The sequence below is a fragment of the Bos javanicus genome, chromosome 29 (assembly GCF_032452875.1).
Source record: "Bos javanicus breed banteng chromosome 29, ARS-OSU_banteng_1.0, whole genome shotgun sequence".
In the NCBI taxonomy this organism is placed as follows: Eukaryota; Metazoa; Chordata; class Mammalia; order Artiodactyla; family Bovidae; genus Bos; species Bos javanicus.
In genome coordinates this window covers 46,426,068-46,453,476 of record NC_083896.1, presented here as the reverse complement: position 1 = coordinate 46,453,476, position 27,409 = coordinate 46,426,068, and the positions used below count along the sequence as shown (strand labels likewise).

Here is a 27,409-nt window from a genome sequence, read left to right as displayed (position 1 = left end):
GGAACAACTGAGAAGTTTCACCTCCAAGTTACTGCTGGGTCTAGATGCCAGAGCCCCAGGCTGGGGAGGCGCTAAACACGGAGGACACACACAGCAGGAAGACTTGGGCTCACGGTGCTCCCACCGTCGACACCGCCTGCTCTTGCCGCGGGGGCAGGACGCGTGTAGCTCGTCACCCAGCATGGCTCCTTCTCGCCAGCCCAGGATCCCGTGCCAGGGAGCCCGACCCCTCAGAATCCGGTGGTGTGCTCTCACGGCCCCAAACCCTGTCTGGTTACTAGAGCCCAAGCAAGGTACAGAGAAGACTTCTGGAAACAAAGAACCAGGCTTTATTTTGTCGTTTTTTTCTTTTTTTAAATACAGGTCTGGTATTATAGACATCTGTAGTCTTGCATTCAGTAGGGCCAACCCACAAAAATTAAAGTAGAAACTCAATGAGCGTGTACTCGCTCCAATCCCTGGGGCTGGCAGACTCCCACTCCCAAAAGGCTCTGCACTGCCCACCCGTGTCCCCTCCCTGCCAGGCGAGACGAGCAGGACACACCCCAAGGAGAAGCCCCAAGGGCCCTTCCATCAGCAGCGGGTGGGATGAATAAGATGCCGGGTTTACCTTGGGAAGGTGCAGAGGCCGAGGAGATCCAGAGGGTGCGGGACTGTGTGTGCAGCCCTGGAGCCAGGCGGCCCCTGCAGAGCTCTCCACCAGGCCAGACCAGGGCACGCCGGCCGCCGGCAGTTCCCGAGGTCGGGCCGCGTCGGTCAGCACCCTTGAGACCAGCGAGGGGAGGCCTGTCCTCTGGCGGCGTTGAGGGTCCAGGGGAGCGTGCTCGAGGACAGTGTCTTCTGAGAGGAGCTCCCGACAGAAAGGGTCCCTGAGTTGGTGCAGAGGCCAGCGTGGCAGCCCCACTGACTGTCCCAGGGCACGCGGTTGGCCCCACTGTCCTTGGGGGCTAGTCGGCCTCCGGAAACCTCACCAAGGGCCTCCACACCATTTACAGTGGAAAAGTAAACCAGAAATAAGGCATTAGACATTTGATTTTTTTTATTTCCATATGCAATGTAATGTTTAGGCACGCTGCTTGGGATGCTATTTCTAAAAAAATCGTTGGCCATTTTTCAGAATATCCTTTTGGTTTTAAATACTGGTCAGGAAAAACAAATGATGTAAAAATACGTGAATAATTTTCTATCACAGAATGAAAAACTGATTCGCATCTACAAGAGCAAGAGGTGACGTAATCTGACCCTTCCACCCGACTGTGCGGCAATGTGCGCTATATTGCTGCAGCTGTTGAGAAGGCTGTGATGTATTTTTATATCGACATAGAAAATTATAAATTACACTGAATTAGTATCCATAATCACTATATATGTACACAAACCAGTTCTAAAAAAAATACACTGGTTTAGAATTTACGAGTGAAAACCTCACAAGGTACAGTAAAACAATGAACATGCTGAGGTGCTGGACTCTGGTTTCTAGTTTAAAAAGACGAGCCTGTAAAATGAACGCACTCTAATTCCATTAGCAGCACGAGCATTTCCCCACTGACTTGCCTAATACGATTCAGGTATGTTACAGATGCAGATTGCTCTGAAATGTTCATTGGTGATGCTTGTTATTAACAAGGTAAATTTTGGTGAATGGGTTAAAAGGCAGATGAACAACCAAAACAAAACATAAAACAAAAAAAAAACCCAAACCACAAGCCATGTACACTCCCAATATTCTAGTGTTTCACCTGTAGGGATAAACAGTTCAAGCAAACAAGACTTTAACAGAACGTATGGCTTTACAGTAACACAATTATCAACTAAGTTGTAGCAATAAATACTTAATCTCTACCAATAGACTTACATTTTTTGATCCGTTTTTAAACAATACAGAAAACAGTTACCAATTAAAAACTGGTTATAAAAAGAACACCAAATATTTCTTATTCAAAATCACTTTTGTAAGTTAGAACAACCAAAATAACACTTAGAGGGCATTTCAATCCTATAACTCCTTGTCAACCTGGAAGAAAAATGAATTCAGAATTTTGTACAAGGTGAAAAATGTATGAAAACTGCCTAATACTTTGGTCACACTAATAATTGTCAAATAGTTATGTTTCAAATACAATAGATCTGTGTATTCACTTTTATAAAACTATTCTTACAGCCATTTTAACTATAGTATTACTACTATTATTACATGGGTGGCAAGATCTTATTTCACAGGCTACCCATTATTTAGAACAATACAATATAAACATACGCAAAAATTCTTGGTATTTGTCAATGTGCAACATTTGTACACGTCTGGGTTTCTCTGTACAGCGTCTTAGACTAGAATAGAAAGCTTGCTGGTCCTGATCCCTTGCAGAGTGAGTGCAGCGGCGGTGGCTCGGCGGGCTCCCCACGCAGCCCGGAGCCCCACCTGCGCGGTGCCCGCAGCCCTCGGTCAGCAGCATGGGGGGCTCCTCATCATACGGGGCCATTGACCGCCACGTCGCCCGGCACGCTCAGCTGCTCAGTCCTGCAGGGGGGCGAGAGACGGCCTCAGGACTCCCAGAGAGACCAACGCCGTGCCGCCCCCCTGGAGGGGGTGGACGACGTCCATCAGAACACTGTTCAGGCGGGCCTAGAACAAAGCCTGCATTCAGGAGTCACCCCACAAAACGCTTCTTAAGTGAACGCTCCTAAAGCTCCAGAAACTAACCGCACAGCTCTAAGCTTTGGCTGGGGTTGACAAGAGCTACGGAGCAGCAGGTGCTGGGAGGCCCTCCCCACCTCGCCACCAGAAGCAGGGGGACAGAAGGGCCAGCGGTCTGCAGCCACTGTTCCCTGAGCCTTCGGTAGCTATCTGATCACCCCTCCTTCAGCACAGCTTTTCATGTTCCATGCACTGCCATCCAAATGAAATTTCACTTGGAAAAGTAGGATTCTGCTTCTCAGAGAAGAGGTAGGGCAGGGGTGAGGGGAAACAAGAGAAAAGTCTGTCTTAAAAGGACCAACTTTGAGAACAAAGGTGTGCCCTGTAACACGTATTCCCATGAAGCAAAGGTCAGGGTAACGCTGGGGGGAGGGTGGGTGGGTGGGTGGGTGGGTGTGTGTGTGTGTGTGTGATGACAGGGGTGTGTGTGTGTGTGTGTGTGTGTGTGTGTGTGATGACAGGGGTGTGTGTGTGTGTGTGTGATGACAGGGGTGTGTGTGTGTGTGTGTGTGTGTGATGACAGGGTACCCAGGACATTCCTGCCAAAAACACAACTGGAGCACGTAGGAGATCCTTCACGGTGCTCCCAACACCTTCCAGAGAAGACCCCGGAAAGAAGACAGTGCTGACGGTGGGCAGCACAAGGCCTCCTGACCCGGCGTCCACCGCTTCAGCCCGTCAGTCCCAACAGAGACCCGTGAAGTCAGCTCCACACACATGGCAGACATGACCCACACTGGACGCTGTCTCATTACGCCACAGAGACACGGGCCCTGCCTTCGCCACCCGCAAGCTGTGTGATCTTCAGCACATTTCTCCACCTCTCTCAGCTTATTTTCCCCCTGTAAAAGGGAGACAGTAAGTCCCACAGAGACTAGTAGGACCACAACGTATGAAAATGCCTGTCTACACACCAAGGGCACAACACCACACACACCTGATCAACACTGAGAGGTAACGTTTTGTGGCAACAGACATCTTTAAGTCAACAGTGCACCTAAAGCCTCATGTTTGGTAGATGGACCCGAGGGTAAGACTGCACACGGAAGTCCCAAGCAGCTGTCTCCATCTTCAGCACCGCTTTACATACGCTGTTCTCGGAATGCGGCATGCTGCATCAGCAAGCCTGCCTCTGTCCCTGTGGTCAGGAGTCCGCTTCCCAGAGCACCCCTTCCAGTCCTTCAGCCGGCAGCAGGCAGTCTTCATGCCCCCGTGTTCTCTGTGGGTCTATCACCAGGACCAAACCGCTTCCCAGTGTGTGACGCCCCCCTCCCTCCCTTCCTGCTCCTCCGCCACCTGAGGCCTGCAGGTTGGGAGATGTCTTCAGGCTCGGAGAAGAACACAGCAGGTTTCCCCTGGGGCAGACACCCTGCACTCCAGAGCCCAGTAACTGCTCCCACAGGCCTGCCTCACTCGCATCAGAGAAAGCAGACCCAGGAGCCACGACTCCAGAGCAGGCGGGTTAGCTAGGTTGTAGGCAGCGCACAATATAAAGGAAATTTATGGGCAGACAGTGTAGAGATGGTGATAACTGGTCAGATCTACGAGGACCTCTGGAAAAACAAAGGAAAAAACTCCAGGCAAAAAATGACTTACCTAGACCCTGAGCAGCACAGCTCAGGCTGGACCCCCACAGCTAGAGGGCCCCTCGGACTCTTCCTCCCAAATCCTCCACTAGAGCCAACAGGTACAAGTAGTTCTTATAACCGACTCAGTTTATACAAAGTAATTAATTGCAAAAGCAAAGCCCTCATTCTAGCAGTAATTCCTCAAGAGAATGAAAAGCTGGGTTTGCTACACAAGGAACAGGAGGTTTACGGACTTTTGAACCGAGAGTGCCCCCTGCTGGTAACCACTGGTTATACTGCCCCTAAAATGCCTGGATTTTGGGGGGTCAGGTGAGCAGAAAGCACGTCCCTGAAAAGGCTTCCTAAGGTTCCTCTATTCCTTATGGAAGGAATCTACAATCAAAAAAGGATATCTTTTTGATTCTATATATATATATATATATACATAGGATATATTCAATATATATTGGATATATTCAATCAAAAAAGTTCCCTCTGTGCAGGGCTGAGCAGAGGTCTGTGTGGTCCAAGGCAAGCTCTGATGCAGCAGGAGGCTGTCCTGGCTTGTGGGGCCTACGGTCGCCCTCGGGGACGGGCGAAGGCTGGGGCTTGGCCTGTGCCTCCAGACCAATGGCTCAGGCTAAGCTTAAGCCCACTAGAGAGGGAACGTTATATTGCAAATCCCTTGACTCTGCAGGTAGGAGCTTCATACTTCATCCGGACAAGATAAGTATTTTGCAAAAATAAAACCAAAGACGGACTCACATTAAGAGTTCAGAACACTGAGCTTACACACAGGGAGCTGCACTCTGGGAAGCCACCTGAGTGTCACGTGGACACATCTGCACAAGTGGGCACAGGAGCCGCTTGTCTTGGTAGCTGGGTGACTGCAGGACAGAGGGAACCCAATCCTGGAGGGGCTCAGTATCAGCCCCAACTTGGTGCCCCTTCAAGAAAAACAGGAGGGGGTATGCCAGAATGAGAGGCCCTTCCACCCCCAACAACTTCTCAGAGAACCAGTGACACTACCTCCAAGAAGCAGACAGTTTTCAGCTTCTGGGCCAGGAGGCGCACTGCGACACGTGAGTTCTCAGCTCAGTCACCTGGCTGCCATACAGGACTGAGGAACACCACCGTGCTGAGCAGTTACTGATGAGCTGAGGACAGCTGTAATGGCCCTCACCCCGAGGCCCGTGCCCCTCGCGGCTCCCAGGAGACAAAGCGGGGCAGGGCTGAGACGGCCGGCAGGAAGCAGGCACTCACCTCTGCTCTGGGCTGCTGCTGGGGGGCCGGGGGGCCACAGACTTGCCCTCCGCCGTCTCAGGGCTCTCCTCCACGTCCTTACAAGCAGCATCTTGAGAGGTAGACAGTTTTCCTTCCTCACTGCATAAAGAGGGTGACAGGCAGCGTGAGAGGCCAAGGTGGCACCAGCAGGCGGAGGATGAGGACGCATGCGATGGCTCTGAAGTCATGGTGGCCGTGGAGCCAAGCCCCGGGGCTAAGCATGCTCGGGGAGGGGGCGCAGGGGCCACAGACACGCCGGGGAGACCACGGAGCGGGAGGACCACACACGTGGGAGCTGAGAGAGGGACGATGTGATGCGGTTGGTGTCTGGTAAAGAACAGCCCTGCGGCACTGTACATACCGGTAGGATCTCAACACTCTGAGGCCAAGGGTGCAAAACAGAAAAAGAAATGGACAAGACTTTCAGAACACTCCTAAAATGAGGTATTTGGGGGCATACTACGTCCACGACTGCATATAAGCAAAACTGCAGGCTCGGAGGAGGTGTCAAATGAACCTGTTTGAAGGAACGAGTCTTCAGTTAAAGGTTTTGCGCCCAGGGCCAAGCCCCCCATCGGCTTGCTGGCTGAGGTCCCGGAAGCAGGAGGCCATGCAGCTGAGCCAGGACCAGCTTCTCGAGCTGTCTCTGACAAGGTCTGAGAAGGACAAACCATGGCGGGAGAGAGCGGGAACAGTGGCCAGGAGCGAGGCAAACCGAGCCTTAGGGGTCAGAGGACTTGGGGACATGAAACACCCCTTCAACGCTCCTGGCGTCTCCACTGTCTGGGGACTAGAAACTTAAGACTTTTGCCTATTCTGTCTGGATTTCCCTTTTTTTTTGGTGACACAATTCAAGACAGCACTAAACGGAGCTTGAGGGCAGCTACAGGTCCCACCATCCTTAGTGCTGGGTCCTATCTTCGACCTGCTTGTGAGAAACCTCATTTTAGGATGACTTCTGAGTGGCTTTCAGATGGCTTGGGGCAATACATTTATGGGAAGGGACCCGAAGTCTAGCCCATTCCTCCTAATTCATCCCTACTCTCCATTCCCTGCTCAACACTGCTATGCTGATGCGTTCCATGCCTGTTACCTTCATTGTTGTAAAATGTACAGTCATTTTACCCATGTGGATTCTGAGACCCGTGACTAGCCGTGAATCGCACCCTCCCTGCCCTTGGGACGGTCCCAGCTCAGCTGGGAGCTCCGCCTGCCCTGCTGACTGGAGCACAGCACCCCGAGGCGCCCACCTCCCGTCGCACAGCGCACCTCGCAGAGACCAGAGCCTGTACACACAAAGCCGCACAGTCGCCACTGCCTGCCTCCGGCCCAGGGTACCCACTCGGGCCCCTCTCAGGCTTCACATCCAGGACTGGAAAACAGTCATCTTTCCAACTACAAGGAAGCCCCCACTGCCCCCGAGAATGACTGCCCCGGTCAGCATCCACCACGAGCAGGGCCTTGGGGCTCCTGCAGCCCCACACCCACCAACACTCACGCTCCCCATTGTTCCCCTCCTGCTGCTCTAGTAAGATGTGTCTGAGTTCTCAGAATCTGAGTTTTTCTTCTTTTTGCCCCTTTGGGTTTCCTTGTCTATAAACTGCCTGTTGCTATTTTTTGCCTGTTTTCCGATATGGATTTTCATTCTTTTCCTTACTGGTTTGAATATTAAATGCTAATTTCTGGCTGATTTAGAACTGTAAACTTTTCCCCCTTAATCTGCCATTTGCCTCTTAATTTTGTCTACAGTAATTTATCAACCAGAAATTCTTCACTGTGATGTAACCCAACCCTATTCTCTGCGTGAGGTTTATGCTTTTAAAGGCAGTTTGTTTTGTTTCAAAAAAGAAGCCCCTTACTGCCCTCAGGTCAGAACACTGTGTTTTCTTCTAACTACCATGAGACTGACCACACCACTCCATCCCAGTACTGCATTTTCCCATCTGGAAAGTGGGATGATAACCATGGTGCTTTCAGTTTTAATCATATACAACTTTTTTTCCCCCCAAACGCTTCATCAAAAATGTCAAATGATTTCTTCATTCTGTTAATATGCACTGAATTACCCAGACAGATTTTCTAATGTTGAACCATCTTTACAATTCAGGGATAAACTAACGGATCATTATGAAGTATTTCTGGTATACCTTAAGGATGCTGAACCATCTTTACAGTTCAGAGATGAACCAATCATTACGAATTTTTTGTGTATACTATTAGGTTCAGTTAGCAGATATTTCACATAGGATTTCTGCATTTAGTTTGCCTGTAAGTGACATAAGCTGATCATTTTCTGTAATTATTTTCATCTGGTTCTGGAATTAGGTTTTCACCGCTTCATGAAAAGGTCCAGGCAGTTTGGGCACGTTTTCTATTTTCTGTAACAACTTAGGAATTAATAGATTAACATGTAACATGCATGAGACAGCACTGAATTGGCACCGTCACTGACATGGCCTGGCCCATTAGTCAGTCCACTTTTCCCTCTGCAAATGCCTTATTTGTATCCTCTGTCAAATTATAAAAGTTATTTACTGTCTCGTCCTTTGATATTAGGTTCCCCCTATATCCTGTGTGTTTCTTTGCTAGTTATGACTTGTCTTTTCTTTCACTTTATTGTGTCTTTTAGAAGACTAGAAACTTTGTCTTTCATACCCCTACCGAGAACAGAGGTTTAACTTGTTCTCTTACATGGATATTTACAATCTATCCGTCCCTTCTCTCTTCACTGTCACCTGACCACATCAGTGTACGGGTCTGCTCGCACAGCCCTGCACCACGGCCACGGCATCGTCTTAGCAACAGTGAGCGCTGACAGCTACCACGGTGAGGCCCCTCACTCTCCTCTTTACAGTGATCCTGCTCTTCACGGCTCTCCTCGGTCTTCTCTGAAAATTACAATCAGTTTCTCCCTTTCATAAAAAACTCCATTGAGATTTTGAGGAGAAATCCATTGAGAAGCAATGCCAAAGTTAGCAAACGTGCTGTGAAGTCACTTCGTCGCGTCTTGACTCTTTGCGACCCTACGGACTGTGGCCCACTAGGCTCCTCTGTCCATGAGATTCTCCAGGCAAGAACTGGAGTGGGTTGCCATGCCCTCCTGCAGGGGCTTTCTTGACCCAGGGACTGAACCCGCACCTCTTACGTCTCCCGCACTGGCAGGCGGGTTCTTCACCACGAGTGCCACCTGGGAAGCCCTTCTGGCAAACATGGTAATCAGCAAACTCTCAAAGGTCGTAATAACCCGGAGACCCACGATGGTGTGGTCACTCACCTCCAGCCAGACATCCTAGAGTATGAAGTCAACTAGGCCTTAGGAAGCATTTCTATGAACAAAGCTGGTGGAGGTGATGGAATTCCAACTAAGCTGTTTCAAATTCTAAAAGATGATGCTGTGAAAGTGTTGCACTCAATACACCAGCAAATTTGGAAAACTCACCAGTGGCCATAGGACTGGAAAGGTCAGTTTTCATTTTCATTCCAATCCCAAAGAAGGCCAATGCCAAAGAATGTTCAAACTACAGTACAACTGCACTCATTTCACATGCTAGCAAGGTAATCAGTACATGAACCGAGAACTGTCAGATGTACAAGATGGACTTAGAAAAGGCAGAGGAACCAGAGATCAAATTGTCAAGATTCTTTGGATCACAGAGAAAGCAATGGAATTCCAGAAAAACATCTACTTCTGCTTCATTGACTATGCTAAAGCCCTTGACTGCATGGATCACAACAAACTGTGGAAAATTCTTAAAAGAGATGGGAATACCAGACCACCTTACCTGCCTCCTGAGAATCCTGTATATAGGTCAAGAAGCAACAGTTAGAACAAGACATGGAACAACAGACTGGTTCCAAATTGGGAAAGGAGTATGTCAAGTCCATACACTGTTACCCTGTTTATTTAACTTCTATTCAGAGTACATCAAGTGAAATGCCAGGCTGGATGAATCACAAGCTGGAAGCAAGAGTGCTGGGAAAAATATAAACAACCTCAGATATGCAGATGATACCACCCTAATGACAGAAAGTGAAGAGGAACTAAAGAGCCTCTTGAGGAAAGTGAAACAGGAGAGTGAAAAAGCTGGCTTAAAACTCAACATTAAAAAACTAAGATCATGGTATCCAGTCCCATCACTTCATGGTAAACAGAAGGGGAAAGAGTGGAAACAGTGACAGATTTTATTTTCCTGGGCTCCAAAATCACTGCAGATGGTAACTGTAGCCATGAAATTAAAAGATGCTTGCTCCCTGGAAGGAAAGCTATGACAAACCTAGACAGCGTATTAAAAAGCAGAGACATCATTTTACTGGCAATGGTCCATAGAGTCAAAGCAATGGTTTTTCCAGGAGTCATGTGCAGATAAGAGAGTTGGACCATAATGAAGGCTGAGCACCAAAGAATTGATGCTTTTGAATTGTAGTGCTGGAGAAGACTCTTGAGAGGCCCTTAAACTGCAGGGAGATCAAACCAGTCAATTCTAAAGGAAACCAACCCTGAATATTCATTGGAAGGACTGAAGCTCTAATACTTTGGCCACTGATGCTGGCAAAGACTGAGGGTAGGAAGGGAAAGGGGCAACAGAGGATGAGATGGTTGGATAGCATCACCAACTTAATACACAGGAGTTTGAGCAAACTCTGGGAAATAGTGACGAACGGAGAAGCCTGGTGTACTGCAGTCCCTGGGGTCACCGAGTCTGACACGATTCGGTGATTGAACAACAAGGAAACACGGTACTGATGTCTCCCCCTGTGCATTTAGGTCTTTCGGTCTCAGATACAGACAAGGTTTAACTTTTCATGTAAAGGGGAGGGGGCACATCTAAGACATCTTGTGCTGGCTTCTAAGATGCAATCGACTTGTGCGTGTATTCAATAAACTTGCTAAACTTTACTAGCAATTTTAATGTTTACATACAGATTCCACTGGAATTTTTATATAGCAAGTTGTAAGCTACAAATAATCTGCAGTCATGGGGTCGCAAAGAGTCAGACACGACTGAGTGACCAAGCTGACCCTGCAAATAAACAATAACCATTTTACTTCTTTGGAATCTGTACGCCTTTTATTTACTTTTATTTTATGCTGCTTGTGCTAAGACCAGCAGCACAGTGCTGATGAGAAGCAGTAACTGCAGGGCTCACTGTCTGTCTTGTCTTTGAAAATGAGTATTTCTTCAAAATAATGTTTCACTGTTAAGAATTGAGTCTGCTGTGGATTTTCAGTGGACACCTTTATCAGTAGCTGCTTCTTATTCCTAGTTTGCTAAATGGTCACAAATAGCTTTAATTTTTATCAAATGTTTTTTTACCTACTGAAAGTCCAAAAGGTTTCCAACCTTTTACCTATGAATTACCATCAGTAATCTTTAAAATGCTGTAATATCCTTGCATTCATGAGATACACCCTTGGTCATGAGTTAAAACCACACTGCTAGATTCGGTTTGCCACCTCGTAACTTTAAAGTATCTACATACAGACCCACGCGTGAGCTCAGCCCACAGTCATCTCTTCTTTCATGCTTTGTTTTGCGCTGGCTTCTCAAGCTGGGACGCGTTATTCTTGTGATATGAAAGGGTCTGTGTACGATGGAGACCAGAGCTCTGAGCACCGAGTTAGCTGCAGTCTGTGGGTTTTGGTAGAACCTTTTTCACTAGTTTTTCAGCTTTGCTTTTAATTTGCATTATGATTCCTTTTTTGACACATAAGTTTACAAGTGAGGGTAATTTCCAAATATGTTTTTGTAAGCTATCATTCTGTCATGAATTCTGCTGGCTGCATTGTATCTGGAGGAAATGATCTGTATAAGACCCGAACTTATGGTTTAGATGGTCCCAGCTTTGTTGCCTGTATCCAATTCCTGTTTCTAGAGGTATGTCGTCAGTTCTTCAAACTCATGTATTTTGAATCCGATCAGTCTTTTCAACCTTTAGTCTTCAAAATACTATTCAAAGGGGAAGGGCACAGACACCGAGAGAGCCAAACTCCATCTCTTTGTTAAGACTTAATAAATTTAATGGAAATAATAGAACAATGTCAGGCTAATGTCTGAATCCACACTGCAACCAAATTACAGATGTTAGTATTTGTGGCTTCTCCTCCACCACCCTCCCGACAACCTGAAGCTGCCAGTATGACCGAGCCTGGTTACCTTTTGAAGACCGCAGTTTCTGTCTTGGCATCTACAGTGAGGCTGAGAGTTTCCTTCATGCCGCCATTCATCACTGTCTCAGTTACCTTGTCTGTACTTTCCGCATCCTCCTCGCCGTCGGAGCTGGCTTCCATGGCCACACTGCCTGGCGCTGAAAAGAACACACAGCTGATGGTCACGTGCATCAACAAGGACTAGGGCCTGCCGCCCCCTGTGCAGACCCTCCCGCCCAGCGCCACCTCAGCTGTTTGGAGACAGAGACATGAGATGGTCTGCCCGCTGCTGCCTCTTTATGACGCCCACGAGACAGAAGCTGCAAGGGTCACTGACTACAGCCCAGGACCAGCTAGACCACCGGTCTCCCCGCTACCTGCACACTCAACTGTCCTCAGATGACTGCCCTGCCCCTCACTGCTCCAGCTGCCAACAGAGGGCAGAGTAGGCGGCCGAGTATTCTGTAGCCACAACCCATCATTCGGCCGGCACTGTTCTCGTTCACCCTGCATCTCTCGCTTGTCCACGACTCAGGTCCTGTTTTCCCTGTCTGCTAAATTACCTTGCTGGGGTTCTCTGTGGGTCATTGTTTGCCCTATGAGAGGGAGTCATGTGGTAAACCGCTGATGAGCATCTGAATTCACACCTGGCCTCAGAGGCCAGGTCAAACCACCCAGCCTGGGCCTGAGTTTTCTTATGAACAAAACTAGAGGTGTTTGAACCCCCTTACAGAACTGCTCAGGGATAAACTAGGTCATCTATATACAATGTGGCTCAGACAGTAAAGCGTCTGCCTACAAGGCGGGAGACCCGGTTTCAATCCCTGGGTGGGGAAGATCCCCTGGAGAAGGCAATGGCACCCCACTCCAGTACTCTTGCCTGGAAAACGCCATGGACGGAGGAGCCTGGTGGGCTGCAGTCCATGGGGTCGCAGAGTCTGACACGACTGAGCGACGTCACTTTCACTTTTCAGAAGTATGACAAAAGCAACACTGATCTCTGGGTTGCTCCTCCCCCTTGCCCCTGGGCTCTTGTGCCCACACACGCACCCGCATTTTCTGAGACCTTTTTGTCTCTGCCGTGTCAAGCCCTCCTTCTCGCCCCTTTACCAACTTCCCACAGCCCTAATCATGAGGCTGGAAACAGTTCAGGGCCCATGCAAACTACACCTGCCTATTCTGAGTAAGACAGCCACTGGACAACCTCAGCCATTTCACCTGTTCATAAAGATGCAAAGAAATAAACCACCACACAGCCTGAAATGCACCCAGACAGCACCCCCCAGCAATAAGAGCACGGGGTGCAGCCAGGCCTGGAGCGCCCACCCAAGTGCTGGTCTCATCCCCCGGGTGCTGCAGGCCAAGACCTCGTCCTTTCTGGGCCTGTTTCCTTTCCTGTCTTGAGGGGACTGAACGACTGGCAACTTAGATACCTTACTCTTTCTATGATCAGCATGCTGTGGTTCTGGAATAAACATACAACTGCTTTTCGCCCAAAGCCCTGAGGATATCAGACCCACATCTCATTTTCCTGGGTCCTTTGAGCCCTTGAACTTTTTTAGAAATATGCTTTGTGGACAAAGACAACTCCCCAGATCTAGGGAACTCAGCGTCACGTTCCAGAGCGGACACCCGCCAGGAGAGCGTCCGCTGGTCCTGGACCCACCTTCCGGCTGAACGGCCAGCGCAGCCACACTGGGCGTCAGAGGGTCCATCGGCTCAGAGCTGGTTTCCATCTCCACTGGGGAATTACTCCTTAAAGCATCTTTCGTACTAGAAAAGAGAAAATTCAGAGGTGAGCAGTGGGAGACGGCCCTCAGGATCATCATTCACAGAAAACCTTTGAACACTAGTTTCAAATCCACTGTGGAGACACAGCTGGTTACAGACTCCAAGAAACACAAATGTGAGTGTGGACGGCAGAGTGGAGTGGCAGATGAGCCAGGGTGGGAGATGTTCTGTTGGGTCAGCAGGGCAGCGACACGGGGACTTCTCGGAGGTTTCCAGAGTCTCAAGATGCCCTCAAGCCCCTCAGGCTCACACAAGCACCAGGCTCCCGAGGTTGGGACAGTAGTGCATACCCTGTACACTATCAACTGTATCTACAGTTCCATTTTTACAAAACTCCTATCACCTCTAGGCAAACTGCCCAGACGGCCTGGCCCTGTTGATGATGTTTAATGAGACAACATGGCCCGTGCACAAGGGCTTGTAAAGGGAAGCAGTTGCTTCAGCAGCATTCTCAAGTAACCAGAAGAGCAAGAGGCGGAAACCTGGCTGCCCTGTACCGGAGGAGAACCAGCATCTCCTTGTATCTTGGAGACATTTTCCATAAACCTCACTTCACCTCTGAGTAACGGCTTACTGCTATTATCAGAGGTGATATGAAGCAACGTGGGTTTTAGTCTCCTCTCCTGATTTGTCTACAATGGTAACTGCTAGCTCACATCGGGTTGTTTTCTAATCTTTGCCATTACAGCGACTATTTAAAAACATGTCTTGTTAGAACAGGGAAAGCAAGTCTTTCAAGTCGGGGGGTGGAAACCTCCACCCCATTTTTTCAGAAGACAAAATGAAACAACAGTAAGCAAATCAAAATAAGTGTAAGGAGACATGAAATCCATGGTTAATACTCAAAGCTGACAATATCATTCAGGAAAACTACAAAATGATCAGTTGCTGTTCCTCAGACTAATGTAATTAACAAGACTGACAGTCACATCTGACACACCTACCCCTAAATTTACAGTACTAGATTAGCTCCAAGCGGAATGTATGTTCAGTATCATCTATTAAATGCAAGGTACACGTAGCATCTCCATAACGCTCTCCACGGAGGTGCCCCTCAGGAACTCCCGGGCTCCACCGTCAGCACTCTGCCCCTGACTCCCTGGGCCATCTCCTCAACCCACTTTATCATCCACTCCTCCTCCCAGCTCACCCAGGAGGAGAGCAGGGAGGAAGAGGGTGGTGCTTCCTCGTAACTCAGAGCTGTGTCTACATCCCCCCCGTTGATTTTTCAATCTTGTTTAAGGCACTGTATTCAACTGGGAACATGCCTCACGCCCGGTCCTCAGGTGGGAAGGATGGGAGAGCCGCGAACGCACTCACCTCAGGGAAGACGTGAACTCTGAGAAAGAAGCCCAGCCTGTCTCCTTCGTCGGCATAGGCTCCTCCGTGCTCCAGACGTCAGACCCCACGGAGTCTAAGGGAGCACCGTGCGTCGTCTCCATGGGGACATCAAAGTTGGCTGACCAGTTGGGTGCTAAAAAGGGGAGGAATTCCACTTTGAGAATGCTTCAGTAATTTAATGTAACACAAGCATTTTTCAAAACCAGATGTGCAGTGGTAAGTAAAGAAAAAAGACCGCAGGTGTGGGGCAAAGGGTATTCTAACAGACTACTGGTGGGAGTGGATAAGCCACAACCATGTGGAGGGCCATTTGATAACGTCTATTATAAAACTGTGTGTTTCCTTTGATCCCTTAGCAATTCCCCTTTCTGTGATTTTTTTTCCAACAGCGATTAACACACAAGGATACAAAGTCACACAGAAAACAATACACTGATGTTAATTTCCTGACTCTGACAAAGGCACCAAGGTTACATGAACGCTTGGAGGAAGATGGGTGCAGGGCATACAGCCACTCCCTGACAATCTCTGCACCGTTTCTGCAAATCCAAAATGAGTATAAAATCAATAGTTTTGTAAAAGCATGTTAATACTCAATCACAGTAAACTGGGAACAGCCTCAAGGCGTCCCACCCACCCCCAGTCCACAGTGGTGCTTCTCACAGCTGCCCTCACCCGAGCACGCACAGCAGCGGGCTTCCCGTGACACGAGGAGGAGTACAGACTTAGTCTCTGCCCGCCCCACCGCCATTCTGAAGTGACAAAGGTTTCCGTATCTAATGAGAAGAGACTGGGAGCTCCTGGAGAGCCTCAGGATGGGGACTGGGGGAGTGGGGCAACCGAGTGCTTAGAGGGTTGGAACTTTTGGCCCTTCCCTACCCCCCCAACAACCTTCTAGAAGGGTAAGGGGCTAGAGGTCAAGTTAATCACTAATGACCAAAGATTTCACCAATCATGCCCCCTTAGCAAGGTCCCCATGAACACCTAAGCTGCAGGACTTCGGGGCTGGGGACAGAGGTGGCAGATGAGACTCCACTGGGGACCCAAGTTCCTGCCCATGGGACCATCTGGACCCGTCCTGTTCATCTGTAGCCTTTAATATATCAACTGGTAATGGTAGGTAAAGGGTTTTTCTGAATTCTATGAGCAGTTCTAGCAAATAATCAAACCCAAAGAGGTCATGGGAACTCCCAGTTTACAGCCAGTTGGTCAGAAGTACCGGCCGGGGGTGGGGGCGGGCGGCCGACTCGCGGGGCGAGCGAGCCCTAACCCGTGGGCCTGACTCAGACGGTCAGTGCCTTGGCTGAGCTGTGTGGGAGACTCACACATTTGGTGTCAGGAGTGAAGTTCTGAGAGCAGAGAGGAGCTCTGTTCCCGCTGGCTTGCTAGGTCCTGCAGGCACGGGAGAGTGCTCAGAGATGGGGGTGGCGGGACCGCGCGCCCTGTCTGTGCTGCTCCTCTCTTGCTGCGGTCTGGGTCCTGCCGGTCTCTGTCTGTTTAAATGTCGCCACCCGAGGTGTGTCCCTTCAGACGAAATCAGGTCTGCTTGCTCTCATCACACACCGTGCTGTTCCTTCTCAGTACCCCATGCTGAATGCCCAAATCCTTGCTGCGGACGAGCTGGCAGTGGGGACCACCGCTCTTTATCAGGGATGCTCTCTATCACAACTGGAGGCTCCAGGCTGTAAGGAAGGAATGCTAGGCTACGGGATCCGCGAGCTACTTGGGGATGCTCCTCAAGACAAACGACCAAGAAGGACCTGTGTGTAACAGAAGTGCTCCAACCTACAGACCTTCCCGGGACTCCAGGCAACTTACTCAGCTCCCCTGGGCTAGCTTTCCTCATCTTTTCACTTCCGATAAAACCATCTACTTAGTCCTGAGGGTTAAATGAGGGCCTCATCTAGCAGGTACTGAGGGAGGGCTGTTTCTGAGCTTCCTGCCCTCTGGTCTGTGTACCCACGCGGCAGGGCTCCATGGGCTCTGAGAAGAAATAGGACCTTAATGTCTGAAAACCTCACCTGCAACCTCAGAAAGTCAAGAAAGTGAAAGTGTTAGTCACTCAGTCATGTTTGACTCTGCGACCCCAAAGACTGTACCCTGCCAAGCTCCTCTGTCCATGGGGATTCTCCAGGCAAGAATATTGGAGCTTGTTGCCATTTCCTTCTCCAGGGGATCTTCCCGACCCAGGAATTGAACCCTGGTCTCCTGAATTGCAGGCAGATTTTTTACCATTTGTCACCTCCCGGGAAGGTGACAGGTATTTCTGCTGCCCACCATATGCAAAGTTCTGGACTCACTCCATCCAAATAAACCAGGCTACACAGAAATGACTGTTGTTAGTCATTTCCTATCATCATCATCCCAGGACAGTCTTTCCCAGACTAGCTCCCCAGAATTACTCTAACATTAACTGTTGAGAAACTCTTCTCAACAGTCAAGAAAAACTGTGGAAGAAGCCGCAGAGATTGGGTGGACGGCGGAAGCTCTCAAGTCAGAGGCTGAGGCAGCTCAGAGCCCTGGAGGGGAGCACTCCCCACCCCTGGTCCCACCTCAACCCCAGCTGACCTGCCAGTGCAAAGAAAGCTTTCCCAAGCAGCAAGGTCAGGAGGGCTGAGACCTGCGAGGCCATGCCCTGTGGGTGAACATCACACCCCCGCCCTTTGTCTCTCCCTGTCCCCACACCCAGCTCCAGAGACACCAGGACAGTGGGAGTGAGTCACACCAAGTGTATGGTCTCTCCCCAAGACACTTATCACCCACTCAGCGATCTCACAGATCCACAGACTCCAAAATACCACTCAGCCTTAACAAAGAATAATAAAATCCTGCTACACACTTGAACATGGATGAACCTGGAGGGCACCATGCTAAGGAAAGTAAACCAGTCACAAAAAGACAAAATACTCCACGATTCCACTTAGGATGAGGTCCCTAGAGGAGTCAAATTCAGAGACAGAGGGTAGAACGGTGGTGGCCAGGGGCTGGGGGAAGGGGAGTGGCGAGTGCTGTTTATGGGTATAGCTTCAGCTTTGCAAGGTGAGAAAGTTCTAGAGGCTCCACTGCACAACAGTGTGAATACACAACACTACTGAACCACACAGGTGAACACACACACACACACACACACACACACAAGCCGAGAGCTCAAGGCCTCCAGCCGCCTGCCCCCGCTCCTGATGAGCCCCCGCTGTTTCTCACATCTCACACTGAGTCTCGCTGCTGGTCTTCCTGTCCCCAAGCACACTTTCCAATCCAGCTTTCACACTGCTACCAAGAGTAATCATGTCAAAATAGATAAATTAACGGGATTCTTAGTAAAATCCTTAGGAGGAGGATTACAACCTCCAAAATAAAATTCTCCTTCCGGCCTCTGGCCTCATCTCCACCATCCCACCCTTCCTGAGCTGCAATCACCAGCGACGGGTCCCTGTGCCTTCCTAGGAGCAGTTTTCCTGCAAGCGGACTCATCCTTACTTGTCCTCGGGACACACCCCGTCCTCTGGGAGGGCTCTGCAGAGGCCTGGGGGAGCGGGGTCCCCGTTCTCCCCACACTCTCCATCTGCTCTGAGACCCTGAGGCCCTGGAGGCCGTGCCTGTGCCCCAGCTCCTGGCACACAGCAGGAACCTGACACAGGCCGGCTGGTGTGAACGGCATCATGTCCTCCTAAAGGTGGTGAGCCGTGAAGGAGAGAGAGGACGGGGACCACGCGGGGTCTGCTGGATGCCTGCCAAGCTCCGAGGTCACAATGAGGTTGAACCTGACCCCCTAGAGTGGGGTTTCAGCCTCTAGAACCGAGGCATAAAAACCCTCCCAGGCAACAGGAAGCACTGTGGCCTGGAGGAAAGCCCCGGTATCAACCTACACGGCTACTTCATGTGAAAATCTGTCTGAACTTTTAGGCATTAACAGTATTTTTTTAAAAGGCCAGTCAACTTAAGTCTTCTTAGCAAGTGGTAAAACATAAATAAGCATTTAGCTGGGAAAATCTTAGGATTACAGGATTCATAAACTGTGAAGACCCTGTTTAAAACTGCTCCGTGAGGTACTTCCTGTGGTTTAGGAGCACTCCTGATTCTACAGTCTTCCCTCATCTTCCCAGAAGCTACAGTCTCTCCCCTTCTGCTCCAGTTCCCAGTCCCTGCAGCCGGAGGATGGACCTACAGATGTGTTGCTGTCCTCTACCCAGATGCACACAGAGGGCTTCCAAACCATAGAGACACCCTCTCATCAAAGGTGTGACTGGTTCCTCCCATCAGGCCTGGCCCCCGAGACGTAAACCTCCAAGGGAACTCAAATGACACCGTGTGCTCCCACTTAACTACCCTTCAGAGGCTGTCCCAGGTTCTGGGGCCACCTCCACACACAGCGCTGACAGAGAAGGTGGCGACTTACGTTCGCTCAGGTCTACCTCCATTTTGTCCTCCGTGTTGGCAGTGCTGGATTCAAACAAGTCTTGTTTTGCTCCATCTTCCTCCTCAGAGTCTGTACTTTCCTCACTGTCTGTACTCCCCGAGCTAAGGAGAAAAGTCCAAAATATTACTGCTGCACATCGGCCCCCAGCTAAATCCAAGGTTCAAAAAGACATCCCACACCAAAACACTGTGCTGCGCTTCACCTGGGTCCCACGTGCCTGTCACTGTCAGGACTCGCCCCACCCGGGGACCAGTGGCTACCAGTGGGGCTGTGCTTGCAGACTGCTGGGAAACCTTGCAGCTGCCTGGTGTGGAGGTGCCCCCTGGTGGCGAGAGTCCGCACTTCCCTCACGACCAAAGATGCTGAGCTGCTTCTCACGTGCTCACCTCCTGTTCTCAAGCATCTTTAGCCTATTTTACGGAGAAGGCAATGGCAACCCACTCCAGTACTCTTGCCTGGAAAACCCATGGATGGAGGAGCCTGGTGGGCTGCAGTCCATGGGGTCGCTAAGGGTCGGACACGACTGAGTGACTTCACTTTCACTTTCATGCATTGGAGAAGACAATGGCAACCCACTTCAGTGTTCTTGCCTGGAGAATCCCAGGGAGGGTGGAGCCTGGTGGGCTGCCGTTTATGGGGTTGCACAGAGTCGGACACGACTGAAGTGACTTAGCAGCAGCAGCCTATTTTAAAAACTGGGCTGTCTTTTCTCCTTACTATAGAGTTTGGAGAGCTCTTCATATGCTCTACATTAATGAGATACATGATTCGCAAACTTTGTCTCTTAGTGCATATGCCTTGTGCTTGCGTTAACATTGTCTTTTGAAGAATATCAGTGTTCAATTTTGATAAAGCTTAACTTACCACAATTTTTTTTCACGTATAGTGCTTCTGGTGTTCTATTTCAGAGATCTTTGCCTCACCCAAGGTCACAAAGATTTTCCAGTACTAAAGTTTTCTGTGTCTGATTCAGACATAAGATCCATTTTTGGTTACTACATATACATAGTAAGCGTACAGAGAACAAGGTCATTTTCCCATATATAATGCCCAACTACTCTAGCTCTGTTTCTTCAGATGCCTACCCTCTCTCCACTGATATGCCTCTGCACTGCTACCATCAATCAGATGTCTGTGTGTGTGTAGGCCTATTTATGGGCTCTCTATTCTGTCCCCTGATGTACCCGTCTGAACTACTGTACCTAGAAGTCAGGCAGTGTTAATACTGTTCTTTATGAAAGCTGTTTTGGCTATTCTAGGTCCTTTGCATCTTCACATAAATTAAAAAATCAACTTATCAACAGCTACCAAAAAACCTGCTATGATTTTGTTTAGAACAGCAATGATTCCAGATCAATTCAGATCTGGGGAGAACTGGCATCGTAATAATATTGTCTTCCAAATCATAAACATTTATCAAGCCTTGATTTCTCTCAGCTGTTCTTAGTGTATGAGCCTTGCACATCTTCTGTCAGATTTGTACATATCTAATATTTTGATGCCACTGTGAATAGTACTATTTAGTAATTTTAATTCCAATTGTTGGCTGCAGTATGTAGAAAAACAATTACACTGATCCAAGATTGTGCAATCTTGCTAAACCCACCAAACTATTCTAGGAGTCCTTTTGCAGATCCCAACAAACTTTCTACATAGATAGTCACGTTGTCTGTGAATAATGGTAATTTTTACTTTTCCTTTCCGATCAGATACCATTTATTTCCTTTTCTTGACTCACTGCACTGGCTAGCGTCTCTAACACAAACTGAAAAGCAGAGGTTAAGAACAGGCATCCTCATAGTGTTCCCAGTCTTGGGAGGAAATCATTTAGTCTTTCACCATTAAGTGGGATGTCAACTGGTAGGTTTATGCACAAGCTTTAAGCAAACTGAAGACATTCCCTTGTCTCCAGTTTGCTGAGCAGCCCTACCAGAAGCAGATGCTGAATTCAGCCACATGCCTACTGACTTTCAAATGTTAAACCAAGTCTGCACTACTGGAATAAATCTTGCATGGTCATGATGCACCAATGCTGCCGACATTTCCTAAGATTTTTAAAGAAGCTTTTGTACCTGTGCTCTTTTCACACCATATAATGCAATGCCAGCTTCTGGTATCAAGTTACAAGGAGGTGGCTTCAGACAGTGAGACGGATACTATCCCCCTCCTTTTCAATTTTCTGAAAACTTCCGTAAAAACTGCTGTGATTCCTTCCTGAAACCTTTGGTAGAATTCACAAAGTCCTCTGGACCTTGAGTCTTTGTGCATGTATGTGAGAAGTTTTACACTAAAAATTCAACTTCATCAGCAGACACAGGACTATCTGGGTTATCGTTTCTCTTTTTGGTTGAGGTTTGGTAGTTTGTGTCTTTCAAAGACCACCTAAGCTGTCAGATTTATTGGCAAAGAGTTGCTCCTTGTATTCCTTATTATCCTATTAATATCTGTGGAATCCATAGTGATGTCACCTGTCCTGTTCCTGATTATTAATAATTTGTATCTTTTCTCCTTGATCCTTCTGTCTAGGAGGTATATCAATTTTATTAATCTTCTCAAAGAACAACTTTTAATTATGACCCATCGATTATCATGATTTTCTCTACTGTTTTTCTGTTTCATATTTCAGGCCATTTCTTATGGTGGAAATTGAGGTCACAATAAGCTGTGTGGATCACAATAAACTGTGGAAAATTCTGAAAGAGATGGAAATACCAGACCACCTGATCTGTCTCTTGAGAAATTTGTATGCAGGTCAGGAAGCAACAGTTAGAACTGGAATGGAACAACAGACTGGTTCCAAATAGGAAAAGGAGTACGTCAAGGCTGTATATTGTCACCCTGCTTATTTAACTTATATGCAGAGTACATCATGAGAAACGCTGGGCTGGAAGAAACACAAGCTGGAATCAAGATTGCCAGGAGAAATATCAATAACCTCAGATATGCAGATGACACCACCCTTATGGCAGAAAGTGAAGAGGAACTAAAAAGCCTCCTGATGAAAGTGAAAGTGGAGAGTGAAAGAGTTGGCTTAAAGCTCAACATTCAGAAAACGAAGATCATGGCATCCGGTCCCATCACTTCATGGGAAATAGATGGGGAAACAGTGGAAACAGTGTCAGACTTTATTTTTGGAGGCTCCAAAATCACTGCAGATGGTGATTGCAGCCATGAAGTTAAAAGACGCTTACTCCTTGGAAGGAAAGTTATGACCAACCTAGATAGCATATTCAAAAGCAGAGACATTACTTTGCCAACAAAGGTCCGTCTAGTCAAGGCTATGGTTTTTCCTGTGGTCATGTATGGATGTGAGAGTTGGACTGTGAAGAAGGCTGAGCACCGAAGAATTGATGCTTTTGAACTGTGGTGTTGGAGAAGACTCTTGAGAGTCCCTTGGACTGCAAGGAGATCCAACCAGTCCATTCTGAAGGAGATCAGCCCTGGGATTTCTTTGGAAGGAATGATGCTAAAGCTGAAACTCCAGTACTTTGGCCACCTCATGCGAAGAGTTGACTCACTGGAAAAGACTCTGATGCTGGGAGGGATTGGGGGCAGGAGGAGAAGGGGACAACAGAGGATGAGATGGCTGGATGGCATCACTGACTCGATGGACGTGAGTCTGAGTGAACTCCGGGAGTTGGTGATGGACAGGGAGGCCTGGCGTGCTGCGATTCATGGGGTTGCAAAGAGTCGGACACGACTGAGCAACTGAACTGAACTGATTTGCTTCTTCCTTTTTAATGTAAGCAGGTAACGCTAAAAGTGATCCTTTAAGTACATTTCAGTTGCAACACCCACTTCCCGATAAATACTGAGTTCCCATTTTCTTTCAATTCAAAATACTGTGTAAATTCCCCCTTTTTTCTTTAATTCATGTGTTATTTGCTGCTGCTGCTGCTAAGTCGCTTCAGTCGTGTCCGACTCTGTGCGACTCCATAGACGGCAGCCCACCAGTCTCCCCCGTCCCTGGGATTCTCCAGGCAAGAACACTGGAGTGGGTTGCCATTTCTTTCTCCAATGCGTGAAAGTGAAGTCGCTCAGTCGTGTCCGACTCTTAGCGACCCGGTGGACTGCAGCCCACCAGGCTCCTGCGCCCATGGGATTTTCCAGGCAAGAGTACTGGAGTGGGGTGCCATTGCCTTCTCCACATGTGTTATTTAGTTTCCACATATTTAGAGATTTTCTAAAGATCTGTCATTGATTTCTAATTTAATTCCACTGGGTCAGAGAGCATATTTTATATCACCTGAAATCTTTTTTTTACTGACTCTTGCTTTGTGGCCCAAAGACGGTCTCTCTAAGTAGTTCGTGTACACTTGAAAAGAACCCACACTCTTCTGTGGAGTGCTTTAAAAATCCCCAGATGGTCAAGCTGGTTGCTAGTATTATGTAAGTGTTATATACTTTTACGGCCTATTCTTTGTATCAATTACAAGGGGAGGAGTGTTGAAACATCTAGTTGTAACTGTGGAATCTACTTCTCCTTGCACTTCTATCAGTTTTTGCTCTGTGTATTCTGAAGCCCTGTTATTAGGAGTGTAGATATTGACAGAACTGGCATGCTCTCCTAATAACCACTTTATAACCTTTTAATCTTTTCCTTTGAAATCTACTTTAATATTAATAGATTCCTCTACCTTTTAACCTGTTTAAATCTTTTTTATTTTAAAATTTAAGTTCTTAAATAATTTAAATCATTTCCCATAGGTGGCAGTAAGTCAGGTCTTTTTTTTTTTTTAATCCAATCTGACAAGATCTGCTTTTTATTTGGGGTTTTTGGATAGAATTTTGAAAATTGGTCCCAATGCGTATCATATGACATGACTCTGTCTCCTCAAGTAAAATTAATTTTTAGAAACAACTTTCCTCTCCCCAGGGAAACTTTCAGATTTTTATAAGAAACAACACTGCTCTGCTGCTCTTATGACTTGTCAGGGAACACTCCTCAAGGCACCGTATGACGGCACTCCTCAGCATCACTTCCCCGTCACAAGAGGCTGTGTCACGACAGTTCATGAACTACATCAGAACACTTGGCGCACTTCCAACAGGTTACCGTGACTTGTTCACACTGCAGACAAGTGAGGTGGTACCAACTCATACCAGTTAACAAGGGCCTTTCTAATCATGACAAAAGCACTGATCTCTGGGTCAAATGTGTATGTGTGGAGAGGCAAATAATACTTGTTTTATGCACTGGACACTTACTACTATAACAAGCTATCTCTCACCTTGATCGTCTTTGGGATTCTGGTGTAAATGCAATATGCTTTTCTTCCCATATATCTTCCTCATCAGAGCCACCATCATCAAATTGTTGTATTCTTTCCTTACAACATGCTTCAAACAAAGCAATATTTCCCTAAATGAGAGAGGAAAAAATATTTAAAAATCAAGTTATTTTCTGCAAAAGTTACCAATGTAAATCATATTCTTCCATGTCGTTTGGAAAAAAAAAAAAATGCCTATCACCTATACCAAAGTAAAATATAAGCATGTAAAGTCAGTTTCTATGTAAGTAACAACAAAAAGGCCCCCCCAAGGACTGGCTTCAAAATTAGCGTACAGGAAACTGAGACTGTCTACAGACAGGCTCTCTTCATCTAGTGAGAGCAGCGTTTTCGTTCAAGAGCCTGCCTGGGCCACCCGCCTAGCACGCAGTCCCAGAACTACCCTAACAGCAACAGCAACCTGTACTTCCTCTGCTCTTACAAGACCAGCTAGGCAGTGAGGAGTGTCAACATCCAATCACTTAGTCTCCGTCTTATCAGAACAGCAAACAAACCAGTGGTCTCTCATGCTAAGTGACATGAAATCAACATCGTGCCCATTCAAATGACACTAACCCCATGTCCATCTGTAGATGTGGCTGACTTGGCATTAGGGGCTGGCCCTCATCTGGCCCAAGTTTCTCTCCTGGTGACATTCAGCAGATGCAACAGGCAGCAGGTTGGAGTCAAACTGCTGTCTTTGAAGCCAAATGTCTACACTGGCTTCATTAGCCCTGTCACATCTTAAACAAGGGCAGCAAATTTACATGCCTATGGGGCTAGGCAGGCCACGTGCGCGGCTAAAGTCACCGCCATCTAAAACGAAGGCTCCTAGAGTCGGGAGCCCCGGCGCACACAGCACCCATTCCCACCGACTGACCTCTCGTGTGCCTCGCTACTCGCAATCGGCATGAATACTTACACTTTCATTTGTATTAAGAGTAAAGTTGATGTCTGACACCCGATCAAAGGAAACACTGGAAACAAAAGAGGAGTGCAACAGTTATCTACAGACTCAGAAACAGTACTCATGAAATCATTCAAATTTACAGTATGACAAAAATCTCCATTAGTAAAACCAAATTATTTACATTAAGTGATCCCTCCTCCCTCGGTATAAGGAATTTACACAGGATGGGAGGCCTGAAAGCCTTCCTTATAAACGATGTTTAACAGCCATGGTAGAAACCATGGTTCTATGGACCATGCTTGCATAACCCCAAAAAGGTTATTTGCAGATAAGAAACAGGTTGAAATATGAAAAAAGGGTCACAGACACTGTCAGACCCTGAGCTTTCTCCAGATAGACAAATGCATACATAAAATACACACACCCTTGAAGTCTTACACTATAATATGGCACAGATGGGACAAAAACAGGGATTAAAAGACTTCCTAGCCTTATGTGTAATTTTTGAGTAGGTAGGGCTATCTTAGAATCCTTTAAGATCTGTTTGAATCAAACATCATTCCAAGTATCCCATACAAATTCTAAAGAGACTGGATTCCAAACCAGCAACTCTTAACAAATGGGCCCAGACAAGCAGGTGCTGAGACAACACACGTTGGGAGGTGGGGGCTGGGGGCTGCAGGCTCTGCTGTGAGTGCTCCCGGGGTGCAGACAACCCCATGTGTAGAGTCCTTGTTCTTCTGGGGCTGAAACGAGCTGATCCTCAGGGCAGCTGACAGCCTCTCCACTGCTCTACTTACTCACAGTGGGGCCTCCAGGACTTCCCTGGTGGCTCAGATGGTAAAGCGTCTGCCTACAACGTGGGAGACCCAGGTTTGATCCCTGGGTCGGGAAGATCCTCTGGAGAAGAAAATGGCCACCTACTCTAGTACTCTTGCCGGGAAAATCCCATGGACGGAGGACCCTGGTAGGCTACAGTCCATGGGGTCGCAAAGAGTCGGACACAACTGAGCGACTAAACTTTCCAGGCCCTGGGCCTACACGGCATAGTGTTTGCCACGATCAGAGGGTGTGGAAAAAGTCAGCTTCTCGCCTGCTGTAAACTGCAACTTATGACAAACAGCAGCCTCCACTGGCTATAGTTTAACCAACGCCCAAGCATCTATTGCTGGTGGGTGTTGATGACCCTGCTCAGGGCGTTCCCGTGAGAGAGAGCTCTGCTCAGAGAGCTGCTACACACCTCGAGCAAACAGTTCATTTATCAACACGCGCATTTCCCAAGGTCAGGGGCTAGACCACTTGTCTTCCTCTCTGTGGATGGCTCCCACAGCAGCTGTTTGTGGATTCTGCACAACTCTGGGCTCCTCCTTCCCTGACTGCCTGGCCCTCAGGGGCAGGGAGCCCAGCCCCAACTCCACCTTCCAGTTAGTCACTCAGAGAAGAGAACGCAGGGTGCAGCCTGCTCAGCCACAGTGTGGCTCTGTCCACTGTGCTGTGGAAGGACCAGACCTGCTCAGGCCACTGAACTGACAGAGGGATTAACCACTGCAGACGCTGCGACCCAGCGCCAAAGCCTAACAGGGAGGACGACCTGAGTTCCCGCCAAGCCCGAGGGCCGGCTCTCCTATGGGAGTCGCATTCTGCTCCTTCAGTCTCTGGGTGACTCAGGCTGATGGGCTGGACCTGAAGGAACACCTGGAGGGCAGACTCCTCCCAACTCACAGACACAAGGATTCCCAGAACTCACAAGAATCACCGCCTCTTACAGAGGGCAGGAGTGGAGGACACAGAGAGCGTACTCACTTGCCAATGTCATCTTGATCTGCAAACTTCTCATCGTTGAAGCCAAACTGGTCAATAAAATTGGACGTCATTTGTTGCATCTGATAATCAGAAAAGGCCTGGCAACCCCAGGACCAGTGACAGTGATACAATGATTCTAATGACATTCTACATACTATATGCCCATTTATTTTCCAGAACCG

The 27,409-nt window shown here is 48.1% G+C and overlaps 1 protein-coding gene across 16 annotated transcripts in view; it reads right to left on the bottom strand.

The window, feature by feature from the left end:
• Positions 1–306: 306 nt before the first annotated feature.
• Positions 307–27,409, bottom strand: part of PPP6R3 (protein phosphatase 6 regulatory subunit 3) — a 125,118-nt gene continuing 98,015 nt past the window's right edge. For 7 of the 16 annotated variants that reach the window (XM_061407240.1, XM_061407238.1, XM_061407247.1 and 4 more), the window contains 10 exons: positions 27,228–27,325; positions 25,437–25,491; positions 24,476–24,606; positions 19,224–19,345; positions 14,807–14,960; positions 13,362–13,468; positions 11,703–11,853; positions 5,909–5,926; positions 5,527–5,646; positions 307–2,518 (listed from right to left, as the gene is read on the bottom strand). In XM_061407240.1, coding sequence (XP_061263224.1) covers positions 2,467–2,518; positions 5,527–5,646; positions 5,909–5,926; positions 11,703–11,853; positions 13,362–13,468; positions 14,807–14,960; positions 19,224–19,345; positions 24,476–24,606; positions 25,437–25,491; positions 27,228–27,325 — 1,008 coding nt within the window. In that variant the 3' untranslated portion in view covers positions 307–2,466. The remainder of the gene's footprint in view (positions 2,519–5,526; positions 5,647–5,908; positions 5,927–11,702; positions 11,854–13,361; positions 13,469–14,806; positions 14,961–19,223; positions 19,346–24,475; positions 24,607–25,436; positions 25,492–27,227; positions 27,326–27,409) is intronic. The other 9 variants (XM_061407243.1, XM_061407248.1, XM_061407251.1 and 6 more) reach the window with 3 other exon arrangements.